Raw genomic sequence first — 17647 nt, 5'->3', positions numbered from 1 at the left:
TTTTCAGCCTTTCATTTTGGCACTGCTTTGTTTTTCTACTTGGCAAAAAACTTGGCATATTGGGAAGAAAAACCCAATGCTATGATGTGTTTAAGTGTAATAAATTGGCACATACATCAATAGTATGTTAACACTAAGTTTATTGGTATCCACAAAAATACCTCCCTGTCTAGTGACTCATTAAAATTGTGCAACATTTTCATTTTGTGTTGTGTTGAAGAACCATGAAAACACAATTCTCTGTTGATAAGGCAATTTATTACGGCCACAGTACTGGATATACTTACCTGGAGGGACCCGGGTGGAACTGTGGTCTAAACCACTGAGCCTCTTGGGCTTGCCAGTCGGAAGGTCTATGGTTTGAATCCCTGTGATGGAGTGAGCTGCTTTGCTCTGTCTTAGCTTCTGCCAACCTAGCAGTTTGAAAGCATGCCAGTGTAAGTAGATAAAATGGTACTGCTGTGACGGGAAGGTAAATAGCGTTTCCGTGCGCTCCGGCTTCCATCAGGGTGTTCCGTTGCACGAGAAGCAGTTTAGTCATGCTGGCCACATGACCTGGAAAGCTGTTAGTGGACAAATGCTGGCTCCCTCAGCCTGAAAACGAATTGAGCACTGCAACACTATAGTCACCTTTGACTGGACTTAACCATCCAGGGGTCCTTTACCTTTATATTTACTTTCCTGGAAGTAAGTTCAGTGAGAATAATGGAAGCTCTGAGTAGATATGTATATTTAATAAATTTGTCCATAAAACTACAGTATTTTCTCATTGCAGCTTAACAACATTTAAATACTGTGAAATTATAATATAAGCAACATAAACAGAATCACAACATCAAAAACATAGCATAAATACTGCTATTTGCATTACAATCCTAAGTTTAAAAAGTCTCTCGCTCTATTCTTTCATAAGGTGTCTCCTTTTTTATCCTGGAAACTAAAATACTCTTATCCTTGAATTTTTTTTTAAAAAAAACTCTTGAGGCACAGTACAGAGGCAGGGTTCCATAAACTCTTACAGTGGCTTTCCCCATTGGTGAGCACTCCTGTGCTTTCTGTGAAAGCGCTGTTTCTGCCAGAGACCACCTCTTCTTTCATGCACAAAGAAACCTTGGTGTCAGAAAGGAGAAATGATTTCTTTCCCACTGGGCATTTGGGAGATGCAGCAGAAAGGAGATGCTGCTGGCTTTTCCTGCAACATCAGATGAGAAGAAAAAAATGTCCCTTTGGACATGCCAGAGGACTTGAGGGAATGGTTTACCACTGTTAAGTAGTGACTCAGATAGTAAGCTAAGCCATAAACCCCAAAGTGTTTATAACCTCATATCCTTCTCAGTGCTCAGTTGAGAGCACCTTGCTGTGCTACCTGTTCTGCATGAGGTTTAGACATCAAAGGATCATGGATACTTTTTTATTAATTTGCAGAATTCCTCCCACAGGAAGTTTGTGAAGGTCCTTGCCTTGAACAGATTTTTGAAACAGTCTAAAATCTTTTTGTATGGATAAACATATAGTACTTGCGAATAAATGTGGGGGTGATTCGGGGGGGGGGGAAGAGGAGATATGTAACTTCATTGCTAGTCCTGAATGTCCAGTTAAAAACATAGGCAGAGGTCTTTCCCAGCCTTACTGAGTCTTTGGGGAGCTGTTCCCAACAATACTGGGCCAGAAAACTAATTTCACCTTTGACCTTGAAACTGTATTGCAAGCCTGTCGAGACAAAGCATTTTTATGATGTGACATATTCTGTGAGAATAAGGGTACCAGGTATTAAGGGTGCTTAATTCCAGGTATTAAGGATGTTGGAAGCTGACTTTGTGAGCAACTGTAAAAATAATGCCCTCCAAACTTTAATAGGGTAGGTTTCTGCTATGCATATAAGCTGTCAGGAAAATGTCAGATTGTGGAAAGCATCTTCTACCTTAAAGGTCAGACAAAGGAGCGGACCTTTTAAACCTCTTCATTTGTAGTGTCTCATTGGTTTTCTGATTTAGCTGAAGGACATGCTGATGTACTTAGTAAACTTTAACCTGCCTGCTGCTTTTTATAGCTTGCTGGTTCAGTATCTGCCAGGTTTGTAGATCATGCTGATTAGATGTTAATTTTGTGTTTCAGTTCAATCTGTTTAAGATGCTGAATATATTTGACTGTGTGTGCACAATATATTTGTACACTGGTTGGGCAATAGTTGAAGGTCAAAAATTTTAACACAGTAATACGTTTCCACCAAAGGTTCTGAAAATTACAGTAACTAGGCAATGGCTGGGATCCAAAGATCCACACTACTAGTTCCACACACTTAAAAAGGATGTTTTATGGTTTCCTTGAGCTGTAGCTTCGTATGCCACATAACAAATGATTTTTGATATTCTGGGGATTTTTAGAAGTTGTATGGGGTGCTATGCTATTCAAAGAAAAAAATATTACTAGGTATGTATGCAAAGGTACTTGGGCATACCTAAAGTAGATTGCCTTTTGTAGGTAGCAATATTTCAGGCAGGATACCTTGGAATTCCTGGCATTCGTGTCTAGCCTGTTGGTCCATTATTTCTAGATCTAGGCAGATTTGGCCCTCCAAACTCTGAAATTCCTGATGTCAGCAACGTTGTAATTAGCTAAACTCAGCCAAGTGGTTATACAAGTTTAAGAACAACTTTTGCATAGGAATTGACTTTGACAGAGATTGTCAAGCTGTCATCTGAATGCTGAATTGCATTCTTTTCCTGCATAGAACAGGAGTCTTGAGCAGAGGAAGCTGTTGCTTTGTTTTCTATTAGCAGATTTACTGCTTGGATACTATAATCCACATTGGATGCAAATCAGTGGGAAAATGTGGTTGCCTAGATAAGGCCTTATAATTACTGTAGCTGCTTTCATTGGTTCACAGATGTGATCTTACAAAGCTCTTTCTGTTCTTGGGTGGAAATTGGTTTGATTTCATGTATTTTGGAGAATAAATAACTTGGTCACAATCCAATATGAGGGCTAGCTGTCTGGCATGGACCTTAAAATTGTAAGCAATGGTGAATTCTGATTGAGGGATTAGCTGCTCATCTCACTGTTGTTCACTCTCCTGGACTCTACATAATGTACTACTTCTTCTCTTAGAACTTTGTCCTCATCCATACTTTAATGAATAAGGGAACAGGTCCTCTTTTGAAGAGCATGGTGCATAAGAGAGAATATTGGAATATTGTTGTTGTTGTTTAGTCGTTTAGTCGTGTCCGACTCTTCGTGACCCCATGGACCAGAGCACGCCAGGCACTCCTGTCTTCCACTGCCTCCCGCAGTTTGGTCAAACTCATGTTCGTAGCTTCAAAAACACTGTCCAACCATCTCGACCTCTGTCGTCCCCTTCTCCTAGTGCCCTCCATCATTCCCAGCATCAGGGTCTTTTCCAGGGAGTCTTCTCTTCTCATGAGGTGGCCAAAGTATTGGAGTCTCAGCTTCAGGATCTGTCCTTCCAGTGAGCAGCACTCAGGGCTGATTTCCTTCAGAATGGATAGGTTTGATCTTCTTACAGTCCATGGGACTCTCAAGAGTCTCCTCCAGCATCATAATTCAAAAGCATCAATTCTTCGGCTATGTGAATATAAAGAAGGATATATCCTAGGCTAAAGTTATTGTGTGCTTTAAAGTTCAACACACCAATTATCCACACATACATTGCTGGTATATCAAAGTCTATCTCTAAAATGTATCTAAAGTGTTAATAGAACATATTATAATAGAAGATGGTGTAATATTTATAATGAAAGGCTAACTATTAAAGCAGGGATACAGAACCTGTGGCCTTCCAAAAATAGCTGGATTATAGCTGCCGTCATCTTTGACCATTGGCCAAGCTGGGTGGGGCCCCAACAACATCTGGAGGGCCACAGGTTCCCCACTGCTCTGTTAAAGTTATTCAGATTATAGCAGCAGTTCATGGGAAGTGCAACTTTGCTTCAGCTTCACAACCTCTGTTAATTTTCATACCATCAACCATGGTATCGGACTAGTGCTATGGGAAGGGAATTTGGGGCACTCTGTTATAGTTGCTCTAGTCCTATCTACATGACTAAATTCAGAGAGTGACCTCGGGAGAGTATTTTTTAGCCCTGTGGCAGTTGTGCTAAGTGTCGTGCCCCCCAGATGCTGTGTACTACAGCTTTCATCAACCCCAGTCAGGATCGCCAACTGCAAGGAAGACAGGAGTTGTAAAGAACCTCTGGAGGGCACCACATTGACTACTTTGTATTGAATAACATACAGACTCCATATTCAATCCACTTGACCACAGCTGGCTACTGCTGCTGAAAATATCATCATGAGGTTCTATAATAAGGAACACAGACTTCCCATTTAATGAAAAATGTTTTCACTGGTGCATGGGAATTCTATATTGTGCATGCACTGTATTAATGGGGAAACTTGCATTTCTTTTTATAGAAAACTGATATTCCCTACCGTTGTTCAAGCTATCACATGTTTCCTTAATAGTCAGGGCTGGCCTGTTTATGAGGCAGGCACCTCAGGCAGCAGAATCCAAGGGGCACATCCATGGGTGCACCTTCCCCGCTAGAGAAGCAAGAAGTGGTTGCAGTGGGATATGACGAGAGCCCGCAAGATTGCACAGATGCCTCTGGATACATTGGGCAATCTCACCAGAACCTTGGAAGCTGCAGCTGCACAACCCTGTTCAGCAAGGCTTTGGTGGAGGTGGCAAGGGGGGAGGCAGGCAGTGCATGGGCAGGGCAGCACCTTCCTATTACACCTCAACTGGTGCAATGGGACAGGCTGCCCCTGTTAATACCTAGATGTAATCAAGAATGACATTAGTATTTCCAGTAATTATTCACTGTTTGAGGTGTTATTGCAGGAAAACTGGAAGTGAATGTTTTTGATGAACATACAGGGTTGTACCCAACATTAGTTATACTCTGAGTATAACTGAAATTAATGGTTACAGGTAGGTAGCCGTGTTGGTCTGCCGTAGTCAAAACAAACAAACAAACAAAATCATTCCAGTAGCACCTTAGAGACCAACTAAGTTTGTCATTGGTATGAGCTTTCGTGTGCATGCACACTTCTTCAGATACCTGGTATGAGCTTTTGTGTGCATGCACACTATCTGAAGAAGTGTGCATGCACACGAAAGCTCACACCAATGACAAACTTAGTTGGTCTCTAAGGTGCTACTGGAAGGAATTTTTTTATTTTGTTTTGAAATTATTTCAAAACAAAAGACCCATAAATTTTAGTGGGTCTGGTCTGAGTAAAACTTAGTTGGATACAATCCATAGTTTCTGTTCTGATTACTTGATATATAAAAAAAATAGTTCACATGTCAATATTCATGTTTGTATTAGCTGCTTTCCAGAAAACAAATTTCCCAGTTCTGTAAGAGGCTTTCAAATATTAATCACCATGGCATAGCTCTTTCCTTAATGTATCTGCTTCCCTGCAAAGCATTTAATGTCTGCATTTTCTGTTTGCCTGCAATATAAAATGTCATATGTTGAACTGCATTTGGATACTTGTTTTTGTTGCTTTCAAACAAGATTTAATCCTGAGCATATCATGTAAGTGAAGCCTTATTGAAATCAATTTGACTCCTGCTAGCATGAGTCCATTTTCACAAGCTCACATTTTGTATAAACTACTGCCTGTTTGCATAATTTGTTGATGCCTTGTTTCTGGATCTTCATGGGGCTGAACATTTAATTATATGTAACCATTAACTTGGTTCCTGTAAATGTTTCCTGGTGTTTCGCACACTCTTGAAAGGCACTGTTGTGTGTTTGCAAGAATATCAACATATTAACACATTTAAATGACAATGAAGGTACATTCAAAAACAGCCTCTCGTTCAGTGCCACATACTGTATATGTTGTTCATGTATTATATGTTCTGGAGTGTGTACGACAGGGGTGGTTAACATTTGGCCCTTGAGATGTTAGATTTCCAACTCCGTCTCTCTGACCATTGCCCATGCTGGCTGGATCTAATGGGAAGCCACCTCTGGTGTAGGGTGTTAAAGGTTTATCTTTAAAGGTAAATGTGGCACCATTCCCTTTGGGTCAAATGTGGATTAGTTGTTTTTCTTTATTGACATGCTACATAGTTGCCTTGGCTTGATATTTGAGTGGACCTAGTTTGCTAAAGGAGTCTTGTTGGATAGACTGAAAATCTAACTTGCCTGACAAGCATTGGTTGTTGAGGCCTTCATGTGTTGGATCTGTCAATTCCAGTTGGTTCTCAATGCATAGCAACTATGCAACTGTATGAGGGGGCATGGGTGTTGATGGGAATGCTAGTCTCCTGAATTCACTATTAAGATTTGAACAAATTTGTATCATTTGGGGATTCGTGACTTTTTAATAATAATACTGTGGCAGTATTGTTCTTGTTTGTTACTTTGGTATGTATTTTTTATATTGAAAACCACCCTATAATTCTTGGATGAAGGATGGTATAGAAATTTAATAAATAATAACAACAACTCTGGTGCATGCAAAACTTGAATAGTATTTTAGTCAGCTAAGCACTGAAATCAGATTTTTTTTAAAAGGAACTAATTTCAAATAGCAAGAGTAATTTGGGTTAAAATAAACAACCAGTTTCCTGAAACTCAGCTTTTTCTGTAGAGGCACAAGCATAAGAGGGCTGAATTTTTTATTTATTTCTGAGTATCAGTTTAAAACTTCTAGGCACTTGTGTGACCACAATTTTGGACTTTTCCAACCCTAGCTGATACAGTGTTGTGGGGTAGCTTAGGTTGCAGATTCAAGCTGACTTTCCAGCCACCCTGTGCAATCCTTGCTCTCCTTTAGGTATGGTAAACTACTTATCCAGAGGGAATATTCTGTATTGATCAAGTTGCTCACTGTGAGATTGTAATACTCACTATAAAGTTATAAATATAATGATTGTTCACTATGTTGTAAACAATCACTCCTGTGAAAATGCTGTAGATGTGAATGGAAGAATATTGGTCTTGGGTTTTATTTACATTGAAGCAGCTTTAAACGTTCACTTCAACAGCTTGCCAAACTATCTTTTTTTTAATTTAAAAAAATTGTTACCGTACTGAATGTTAAATGAAACATTAAGTTATAAAGTTGAATGTGTATTTTGCAGGTGAAGCAGGCGACTAATCAGATTGTGATGAATTGTGCTGACATCGACATCATTACAGCTTCCTATGCACCGGAGGGAGATGAAGGTAAGAGGGAATTTGCATGTAGCTTCTGTGTGTTCAGTCTGCAGATGCAATATTGATCAAATAATGAATTTAGTTGTACAGCAAGTGTTTCCAGATTGTTTTGACATAGTGACTTTAAAGTAATCTGTCCCTTCTACATTTTGGATGATGTCTAAAATCTGCAGCATATTAGAAAGGAAAATGTAGTCAAGTAAAAAAGAGATAATGACTTGTTTTGGGCATAATACTAAGCTACAAATGGCCAAATATGAATAGCCAAGTTTGTTGGGTACACAGAATGAAAATTTCACAGCTGCTTTGCTCCTCCCCTGGTTTTGCTGCTGTCACATTACCCAGAGCAAAGCCATGGTTTGACTTAGTGTTATATGTGAACATGGGCTCATAGTTTATCTCTAAACAAACCACAAGCTGTGTAGTAGCCAAGGTTTGTTCTTGCCTTACTGCTCATGGTTTCTTTGGGGAGATATGTATAAACCTGGGCTAGTTCAGCAGCAGCTGGGCCTGGGAGGAGTAAAATGCCTTTAGTTTTCACTTCGTGTACTCATGCATATGGAACCATCATTTGGCTTGGTCTTATGTGTAACCAGGCCATTATAACTTTTTTCCCTTTTAAAACATCTTCCTCTATCATATTATGCAGCTTGTTAATTCATGCTTAGCCATGGTTTTGCTTAGCGTTATGTGAGAACTGGGGCATTTCGATAAAAATCTTGGGTTTAATAAGATTATGGCTTGTCCCAGTTCTTCAAGAAAGTGAAGACGCTTGATTAAGGAGGCATTGTTGTGGCTGCCAGCACCATCACCTCAGTATTTTCAGCTGCTGCATACTTTGTACCAAGTCTACAAACATGTGATCTTGAAAACTGGGTATAGTTTACCAGCCATGTATGGTGTTATACTATTGGTGCAAAACTGTTTTTGGTTGTTGCAAGGGAATTGTTGAGTATCTGACTGTCAAGCACAGATGGTTGGTATGCTACATTTGTTTTGGTCGGTTGTAAGTTTGTAGGCCAGCCTGCAATAAAATGCCTAGTTAACATGCCCTAGAGATGAGTTTTTGATCAGGATTTAGCTTGGGCAATGATCCACCCTCCTCTGGAATGTGTGACTTGGATCATTTGAATGAGTAATCTGAAACTGGTTTGTTTTGTGGATAGCTTTTTGTGGTGCAACTGCTCTTTGTGACACACTGGATTGAATTGCAGTTGTTGTGTGTGGTAGTGACAGCATAAGAACATAAGAGCCCTGCTGGGTCAGACCAAAGGCCCATCTAGTCCAGCACTGTTTTTACAGTGACTAACCACAGCCCTATGGGTAGCTCATAAGCACAGTAGCTCTCCTCCTTGTAATGCCCAAAAAGTGGTGGTCAAAGAAGCATTGCCTCTTAACATTGAAAGTACTACATAGCCATCGTGACAAAGTGACGAGCTTATCATGCGTGGTTATGTCCTCTTTTAAGTCATCCAGGTTGGTTGCTACATCTTACTGCAGTGGATTCCATCATTGTGGTCTGCCTCACAGTAAGGGATTTGAGTAGACAATCAATTAGTCTCTCTCAGTCAGCCAGTCCTATGCCATTTATATATAACTTCAACATACAAAAGGTGATATGGGGGATGGAAGAGGATTCCTGGTGACCTTTCCATCTGCTGAAGACCTCCTTTTCTCTTCTCATTGAGAATTTTATCGAAATTTAATGGGTGGGTGGGCAGATTCCTGCCTGTTTAAATCTGTGTTAGTACAATTGAGCTGACAGGAACACATATGGGTTTCTGGGTTCTCTGCAAAGTTCAAAGCGCATGATATCTGGTGAGAGCACATGGATGGGAACCAGAAAGTTCAGTTCAGCAGGGATTTTGCATATATGCTAAAAGTATTTTCCTCATGCAGCTGATGGGGAGTGGGGATTTTGACCACCTTTCAGAGTTGGCCCTTGGGGATGAGAGAATTAAGAATCTGGCCCACCAGCTGAATTCAGTTCTCCATCACTTGTACACAGAAGCCGGTATATTAACCATGAGGGAAGGTGTTGACTGTTGGATGGAATGCATCAGACAGATGAATAATTTTTTTTAGATTATTTATTGCTACTATTACTTGTGAATGTATACTCCACTTTTTTGCAAGACTTACACAAAAGTAGCATAGTTTTAAAAACAGTAATGACACTTTAAAATAGTGGGAGCCATGGGATTGCATGCTCCTTCCCTCCTCGAGTACGATTTCTCTTCCTCAGGATTTGAGGTTTTTTCCCATGGTTGAGAGAACCTCATTAGCATCATCTGTGATTACTATTAGTGCTGATGTAACATGGAACCACAATTAAGACTGGCAGTGCGGTGGAATTCTTGTGGGAGGCAAGGGGCCAAAAAGATCTAGTAAGCTATCCTGCAACCCCCTCATACTCTCATAATGGTGGTTAAGAAATTGGGATTGTTACTTCTGTACTGGAACTATATGCCTTATCTTTCCACAGTTAGCTGACCAGAAACTTTGCCATTGTAGAACTTCCTGTTCTGGCTTTCTCAGTGTTGTCATGCTCCGGTTCTAAAGGCCTTGCCTTGCAAATTTTTTAATGGCATGCCAAGCCATATCTGTATTAAAAGCTTTTGCGAAACTCAAAGCATAATTAATATTTCCTGTGGTTGTGTTGTAAAATATATGGTGACTGAAATGTTTAATTTCTAATATTTATATATTTCTGAAGGATTAAGGTGATTTATGGGGACGCAGGTGGCACTGTGGGTTAAAGGTCAGCGGTTCGAATCCCCACGACGGGGTGAGCTCCCGTTGTTCGGTCCCAGCTCCTGCCAACCTAGCAGTTCGAAAGCACGTCAAAGTGCAAGTAGATAAATAGGGACCGCTCCGGCGGGAAGGTAAACGGTGTTTCCGTGCGCTGCTCTGGTTCACCAGAAGCAGCTTAGTCATGCTGGCCACATGACCCAGAAGCTGTACGTTGGCTCCCTCAGCCTATAGAGCAAGATTAGCGCTGCAACCCCAGAGTCGTCCACGACTGGACCTAATAGTCAGGGATCCCTTTACCTTTAAGGCAATTTATAAATAAAGATTCCTAAGAAATATATTCTAAAAACTGCTGATATGGAGTAGAAATCTTTGCTACTTGCCTAAAAGTGAGCAATGATTAGGCCAAGTATAACTTGGGGAGTTATTCCAAACCTGGTGCCACAACCAAAAAAAGCCCCCTCTCTCTCACACTTCTGCTGCACGTGAAGGTGGAGAGGTCTCTGAGAAGATGGGCAGAAGTTCTTGGAGAGCCAGTTCTTTAAATATTTTGGACCCAAGATGTTCAGGACTTGAGCTGAGCCTCAAAACAAATTGGTAAATAGTGCAGCTGGCTAAGAACTAGTTTAATATGATCTGATCTTCCATATTTGGTCAGTACCCTGTAAGTCTCATTCTATGTAAAGCATGCTATAGTAATTAACAAGGATGTGACCGGAGTATGAATAACTGAGGCAACGTTTGGTTTCTCAAGGAAATGGATGAATCTCCTCTTCCCTGCCTCCACATGGAAATGCAAGGGTCCATTTGGACCTAGGAATATTCTCAGCATGCAAACCTGCAGCTTCAGGGAGTGCAACCTTATGAAGAGCAGGTTGTATGCATACTTGCACTATGATCAGAATTGTTCAGCCTCTGACTTGAGCTTTTGTCATAAGGAAGCCTGTCTCAGTGGCTAGTTGGATCCAGTCAGTAGAATTGACGTCCGTGGCTTCTCAGGGTGTGGTGATCATGGTATCATTCATAAGTTAAATCCTTTCAGGTAGTGGAGTTCCCTCCTGTGTGGCCCTTTGCTTTACTCCCAGAATTAATGTTGCACATCACAGCTTAGTGGAAAACATTTGGTATTGAAACAGAGTAGGCAGTAGGTGATCTATCAGGCATTGGCAATGAGAACAGACAATTCTTACATTTCCTTATCAATTTGATTAATTGTTTAGATCTACTTTTTGCTATTCTATCTGCCATCAAGTTTTCGTTTTGATCCACAAAATGGAATTTGATCCACAAAAGTAGGTTTCCCCTATGACACAACAGAAGAGAAGATCCACACAGTTTGATTTTGGATCGCCTATGCCGCAAAGTGTTTTGGTTTTCTATTAATACTTTTTTGTCTTTGTGATGCGAGCTCACTTAGATCTCTGAGAGTATCATTTTTAAAAAATGTATTTGCTTTTCTGTTGTGGATTGAGGAGAATACAGTTGATTGGTAAGGGCAAGCAGGGTGAAATGGATTATTCTTCTTTGGGGTTTTTGAATTAGATTATCTTTCCAGCTCTGTGGTGGTATGTGCCAGTGAATAGAATACTGGACCTGAGAGATGAGGGTTCAAGCCCTTGCTCTGTAATGGACTTACTGGGTGAGCTTGGGCAGGACTTGAAAAATGTCTAAAATGTTGCTCCTAACCTGCGGAAACATTTCATGCTCCTTGTTCTCTATCGGGCTAGTTTTCAGTCTATAGAATGGTGAGAATAGCTCCCTTCAGAATGGCTCTAAGGATAAAGCAATTGAGTTTTAACACACATGAATCATTAAATCTGTAGCTTCAGCCTTTCTGGGTACTTATTACTTCAATTTAATCTAGGTTGTATCTAGGGGGAATCATAAGAGGGATTTACCAGCACTACCATACAAAATGTGTTTTTATGTTTGGGTAGATCTGTGGAAGACCTAAAAGAACATGAAACATTGCCTTAAAATAAACTGGGTTGATTTTTATCTGGTGAATGGAAGTCTTTCAGTCTTGCATGGGCAGCATTATGAACCACACCAGCAAGTATGTCCCTTTATTCTAAGGAAACCGTGTTTAAAGGGACAAGAAGGTTCAGTGCTGCTTCTCCTTTTCCTCTCACTCAGTTCCTCCTTCCCATTTGTTTTTCTTCCTATCCTTACATTCAGCCAGCCACATCTTCCCTTCCTTTTCCTTTTCTCCAATTTTGCATGTGTCAGCCTCCATTCTAGCCAACTCCTGCTCCCACATGTGCCTTTGTATTTTTGTATGTTGTGAGCTGCTAGCATCCGTCATACCATAAGGTGTCAGACCATGGCCCACTTAGTGGTCCCTCGACCATAGTTTGAGAAGTGCTTGCTTACTTGGATCAACAGGTCTTACTAGAGGTGGGTCAAGTCAAGGGCAGTTAAAGGCAATTGAGGCACCTTGCTCAAAGGTGCATTGTTGTCAGCCCCTCTGAAGTGCTCTTTGTTTTGCTGAGCCTGAAGTATCTGCTACACCAACCTACACCTCTGCTTAAGCCAGGAGGCCCAACTGGTTGAGAGTTCCCACCTCTGTTCTCCCATTTTTTTGATGTAGCATGCATGCAGTTTTTGGTTCCTGCTGTTTGGGAGGCAGTGTTGATATTTTTATGAACTACAACTTTCTTATATATGTAATTTGGGGTTCCAGGGATGTGGAAGCATTGATACTGTATCCTGCTTCTGCACATCCTGGGGGTATCTGGCTGTCAGTTGTCAGAAATAAGGTGATGAGGTAGACAGTTGGTTTGACACAATGCATAGGTATGTAGTTCTTAATGCTGATTTGGAGCTGGTAATTATGGAATTTACTATAAAGAGCTAATTAATATATTTTTGTTATAAAGCAAAAACCAAGATTCTGTGGTATATTAAATATCCTTTATATAAATCCTTAGCCTAAGCCTGAATGTGTCTTGTATACAGTATGGGCTGAATGTGGGCCTGCCAATATACTCAATCCTGTAAAGACAAACTTGTTATATGTTCCAAGTTCTCATGTCTGGGAGGACGGGAGACATTCTGTCTTGGGCGGGGTTGCACTTGCCTGTGCGTAGACTGGTTGATCATAGGCTGGTTCACCAGTTTATTGCCCCTTTTGGACAGAAATGACTTGGCCATTGTACTCCATGCTCCGATAACTTTCAGATTGGATTACTGCAGTGGGTTCTATGTGAAGCTGCCCTTAAATATGACTCAGAAATTTTAATTGGTCCCAAATGTAGTGGCCAGATAATTGGCTGGGCATTCAGTAGCTTGCTGCCCCAGGAGAGAACATTATTTGTGGCAGCCCCTAAGTTGTGAAACTCCCTCCTCATAGAGGTGTGTCTGGGAACTCTATTACACAGTGTTTGATTAATGCTGAAGACGGACTTCTTTACTCTGGCATTTGACACCTGAGATGCATATTTTCAACCCACCCTATATTACAGTTTTTTGTAACTAGGTTTTTAAAAGTGTTTTTAATATTGTACTTTAAATTGCTGTAACCTGCCTACGGACCTTAGTATGAAGGGCAGGTAATAAATTGAATAATAAAAATAATAACTGCATGGTTTGGTTGCACTGGAAATGTATTTGTAATATGTTTATTCGCATACTGTACCTTGACTATTTTTTTGATAGGATTAAGAAATTTGATTCCATTTGGGATACTGCCAGAGCATAATGGCTTTGAAAGTGGAAGAGAATAAATCTGGCAGAGGACTTGCTGGATAAATGCTCTGTGGCACCTGTTGGAATGAGTCAGAAGCCAATGCCTTTATTTAACTTTACTATGACTAGCTTTTAATTGCCTGGCTGCTATGCAAAATGAAATACTGTTGTGTATGTTTGCCTCTCTTGCAAATATTGGGCCAAAGGATGGCTTTAAAAGCAAAAGTTAGTGTAACTTTTGAGATACATTTTGTTTTGGTAGGCTTGGTTTTGAAAGATATGTTTTTAAGTCTGTCATGGCCTAGTTATGATGTCTTAGGCAAGTCATTCATACTCATGTACACTAAGCTAACATTTTAATATAGGGATACTAGGGTTCTGCCTCTTAAGGTGATGAACCACCTTGTAAATAAAAGGTGCCGTGTAAATGCTGAATACAAAGAAAGTGGATGAAATAATGAGCAGATCGCTCTTTTCAGAGATCAGACAGCACACACTGTTAGTAATTAGAGAACAGTATTTTGTTTGCAGTGGGTGTTGGGTGTTCAAACAGTGCTTCTATGTTTTCCTGGCTTGAGACAAGCCGCTTCTGCACAATATGCAGTAGTTCTCAGCTTGTGGTAAGCTAATGCTGCCTGGAGATGGGTGGAAGGGGGTGTTCCATAAGATTACCAGACGTCCCCATTTCCTGGGGACAGTCCCCGGATTTACAAATCAGTCCCCTGACAAAATCCTATCATTCCTATTGAAGTTGAAAAGTGTCCCCGGATTCATTGAAAAAAATCTGGTAACCTTAGTATTCCATCCAGCACTAAGTTGCTAGAATATTAAACATGAAGAAAACTGCTTTTTCAGGGCAAAGTTTTGAAAAATGCTAGAACATCCACATATTGAGGATGAGAATTAGTTACAAAAATAGATCTAAGGATGTGGAGGCCATTTCACCCCTTTACGACAGGGCTGACAGTTGGTATAAATAAAAAGAATAAAATGGAACAATCTATATACAGGTAGTTCAGTTTGCTTATTAGTGGCTAACTTGGCATCTTTAACTTCGTTTTCTGAATTCTTGGGACCCTTTGTTACATTCCCTTTTAAGATACTGGGACTTCATACATCTAAGAAGATACTGGGACTTCATACATCTAAGCATGCATTCTAGAGTTGTCGTGCTCCAAAATGACAACTAGACATTCAAACTTTAACCTTGGTTTAAGGGGCCATTTGGCACCTAGCTTATATATATATATATATATATATATATATATATATATATATATATATATATGAGAGTTTCTAACACTGCTCTTACCACCAAGCTTACATCAGACCCTCTCTTTTCTAGGAATAACTATGTAGAAATAACTATGTTTAAAGTGTCTGGATTTGCATGTTTTTGCTTTATTTATTCAACATAATATCCAGCTTCCTGAGAGTTTGTTCTGTGATCTTGCCCCATAGTTGCCAAACCAGAGATCAAAAGAGGGCTGTGAAGACAAAAGTGTCTGTGAAAGGGGGGGGGCTGTAAGGGGAATCTAAAGGATTGAGAATTGGAGCTTCATCACTTTTGCAAAGTTTCCCTCTAGCAAAATTAGTTGATTAATGACTTGAGAGAAGTTTTGGGTTTTTCCTCAGAACCTGGAATTTTTGATGAGGGCTAGTTAGGGATAATGTTATTACTCTCAGGCATTTTATTTATTTATTTATTTAAAAAAGCACAGTTCCTATCTGAACTGGTGGGGATTTCAGGATTTCTTTCCCTGTTGCTGGGTAAAGAAGCCTCACAAACTTCATTCAACCACCAACATGATTTCTGATCTGAACTGGTGGGGATTTCAGGATTTCTTTCCCTGTTGCTGGGTAAAGAAGCCTCACAAACTTCTTTCAACCACCAACATGATGTCTGATGTTATAGAAGGCATTTAGATGATTGAGCTGTTCTTCCCAGCTTGGGGGAAGAGGAGGGTTAAGAGTTTTTGAAAATTTGTGGTGACATTCCAATGATTCTTAAATGGAGCCCATATAAAAAGTGTAATATTCACGCTTGTCCAGAGAGAATTAATTATAGCACTTAGCAGAAGCTTTTAGTAGTTATGGACTTGCCAAATCCCAGGGTAATATCTTAGAACACATTGTAAAAGCAAATGGTGTCCTGCAAAAGATCAACTCATCCTCCCTTTCCCTTATTATTATTCTCTCCCCAGAACTGTGGTCTATTATTAACTTGTGTGTAAATTACCATTCCCTTCCCCAGGGCAGGGAAATCACTGGCAAATAAAATCTTGATGCTAGTGCGTTGAGAGTTTGAAGCAGAGTTGTAGTGCTACTGATAGGATAGTGGTCAGTCAGTTTGGGTCAAAGCTTTGTTGCAAAGGGCCAAGCCAGTGCACTTATTCACTACATTGATATTGCACTTCATTGCTATTACTCACATTTTTAATAGGTTGCCAAGGTTTAATGACTCAGATCATTGTTGATGTCTTTGCTGAAGATTGGGGAGGAACGGAGACAAGAGGAAATATGGGGCTGAGGACAGATTTTTGTATTTATAGCCATTTTCTCCATTTTTTAAAGACTACTATTAAAAAGTTGTCCAAGGCTAAAAGGCTCGTTTAGCCAGCTGGGGGCACCAAGTGAGCAGTGGGCCAAGTGGAAGAACATTTGTGGCCTGCATTTGTCTGTTTCCTTTTATTGCTGCTTTTAATGGGTCAGTGGTTGTTGATTGGATTTTAATCAGTTGTGCATATGGGCTTCCTTACCTGGATGCATGTGTGTTCTTGTTGCCAGGAGTGAGAAATTGTATCCTATGGATAGGAAAAGGTGATATGTTTGTGAGGCAACTTTTCAAAACAGTAACCCAAAACCAAGTCAGACACATGGCTTGCTTTAAGATGGAGCTACAGTAGCTTGTTTTCTCCTTCTCTGAAGGGTAGGATCTGAACCAATGGATTCAAATTACTAGAAAAGAGATTCTGACTACACATCAGGAAGAACTTTCTGACAGTAAGAGCTGATCAACAGTGGAACTGTCTGTCTCGGAAGTTGGTGGGTTCTCTTTCAGTGGAGGTTTTTAATCAGAGGTTGCATGGCCGTCTGTCATGGATGTTTTAGTTGAGAATCCTGCATTGAAGGAGGTTGGATCAGATGACACTAAGGGTCTGCTTGTATGCTTCAGGCCCTCAGGCCTACCTGATCAGATCTTGACTTATTGGTTTGTTAACCAACATTGCTAGAGTTCTCCAGTTGGGATGTAATGGAGAACTCCTGATTAATGCAGGCCAGTATTTTAGCAGAGAAGCAGGCACACAGTGAAGGGAGGAATGCACAATCGTAGCCAAATCCTCAAATACAGTGAATGTTTCAGTCCTATAAAAGGGAAGGAAGCATCCCAGTATAATCTATTTCCTTCCCAGTATGTGCAATTCTGGCTTGAACACTTGCCTTTGTCCTTCCTTTGGAACATAACTGTGAACAACCTTTGGCCAGGGTCCAAGCTTTTTCATATTGCAGGACTATAATTTGGAATCATTAATTAATTGACATATCCATCTGGCCACTCTGTAATTTCAGAAATTGCTTTGTAGATGTAGTTATTTTAATCTGTACTACAAGCTCTTTGCAAACAAATTGTGAATATGCATAGTGCTCTGTTGGTTGAAGGCTTATAGTCTTTCATGGCTCGTCATAGTACTTTATTTGGTTATATGGCCATAGATCACAACAAGTAAAATCTCAGAGCAGTATCCTAAAATAGAAAGAAAGGAACCCAAAAATGACATGTGCAGTATATTTCATGTAATGACACTGTATTGAGAATCAACTAAGACTAAATATGCAAGTAATTGCCATGTTTAATCAGAAAACCACATTTAATTGTGTTTTTATATTAAATAACTCTCAGTATGAAAAACTGCAGTTGATTTCTACTTCAGTTTTTGTGCCCTGCTCCCCTGCAACGATTGGGGGGGGGGACCCCATGTGTCCATTTGCCTGGATTTCTAAAAATTTTG

General features: G+C 40.2%; 1 protein-coding gene across 1 annotated transcript in view; it reads left to right on the top strand.

Annotated features, from left to right (window-relative positions):
* Positions 1-17647, top strand: part of NPEPPS (aminopeptidase puromycin sensitive) — a 73059-nt gene that overhangs the window by 5979 nt on the left and 49433 nt on the right. Inside the window, exon 2 of the mRNA XM_035134220.2 lies at positions 7124-7208. Coding sequence (XP_034990111.2) covers positions 7124-7208 — 85 coding nt within the window. The remainder of the gene's footprint in view (positions 1-7123; positions 7209-17647) is intronic.

This window comes from Zootoca vivipara, chromosome 13 (genome assembly GCF_963506605.1).
Source record: "Zootoca vivipara chromosome 13, rZooViv1.1, whole genome shotgun sequence".
In the NCBI taxonomy this organism is placed as follows: Eukaryota; Metazoa; Chordata; class Lepidosauria; order Squamata; family Lacertidae; genus Zootoca; species Zootoca vivipara.
This window is presented reverse-complemented; position numbering and strand designations above follow the sequence as displayed.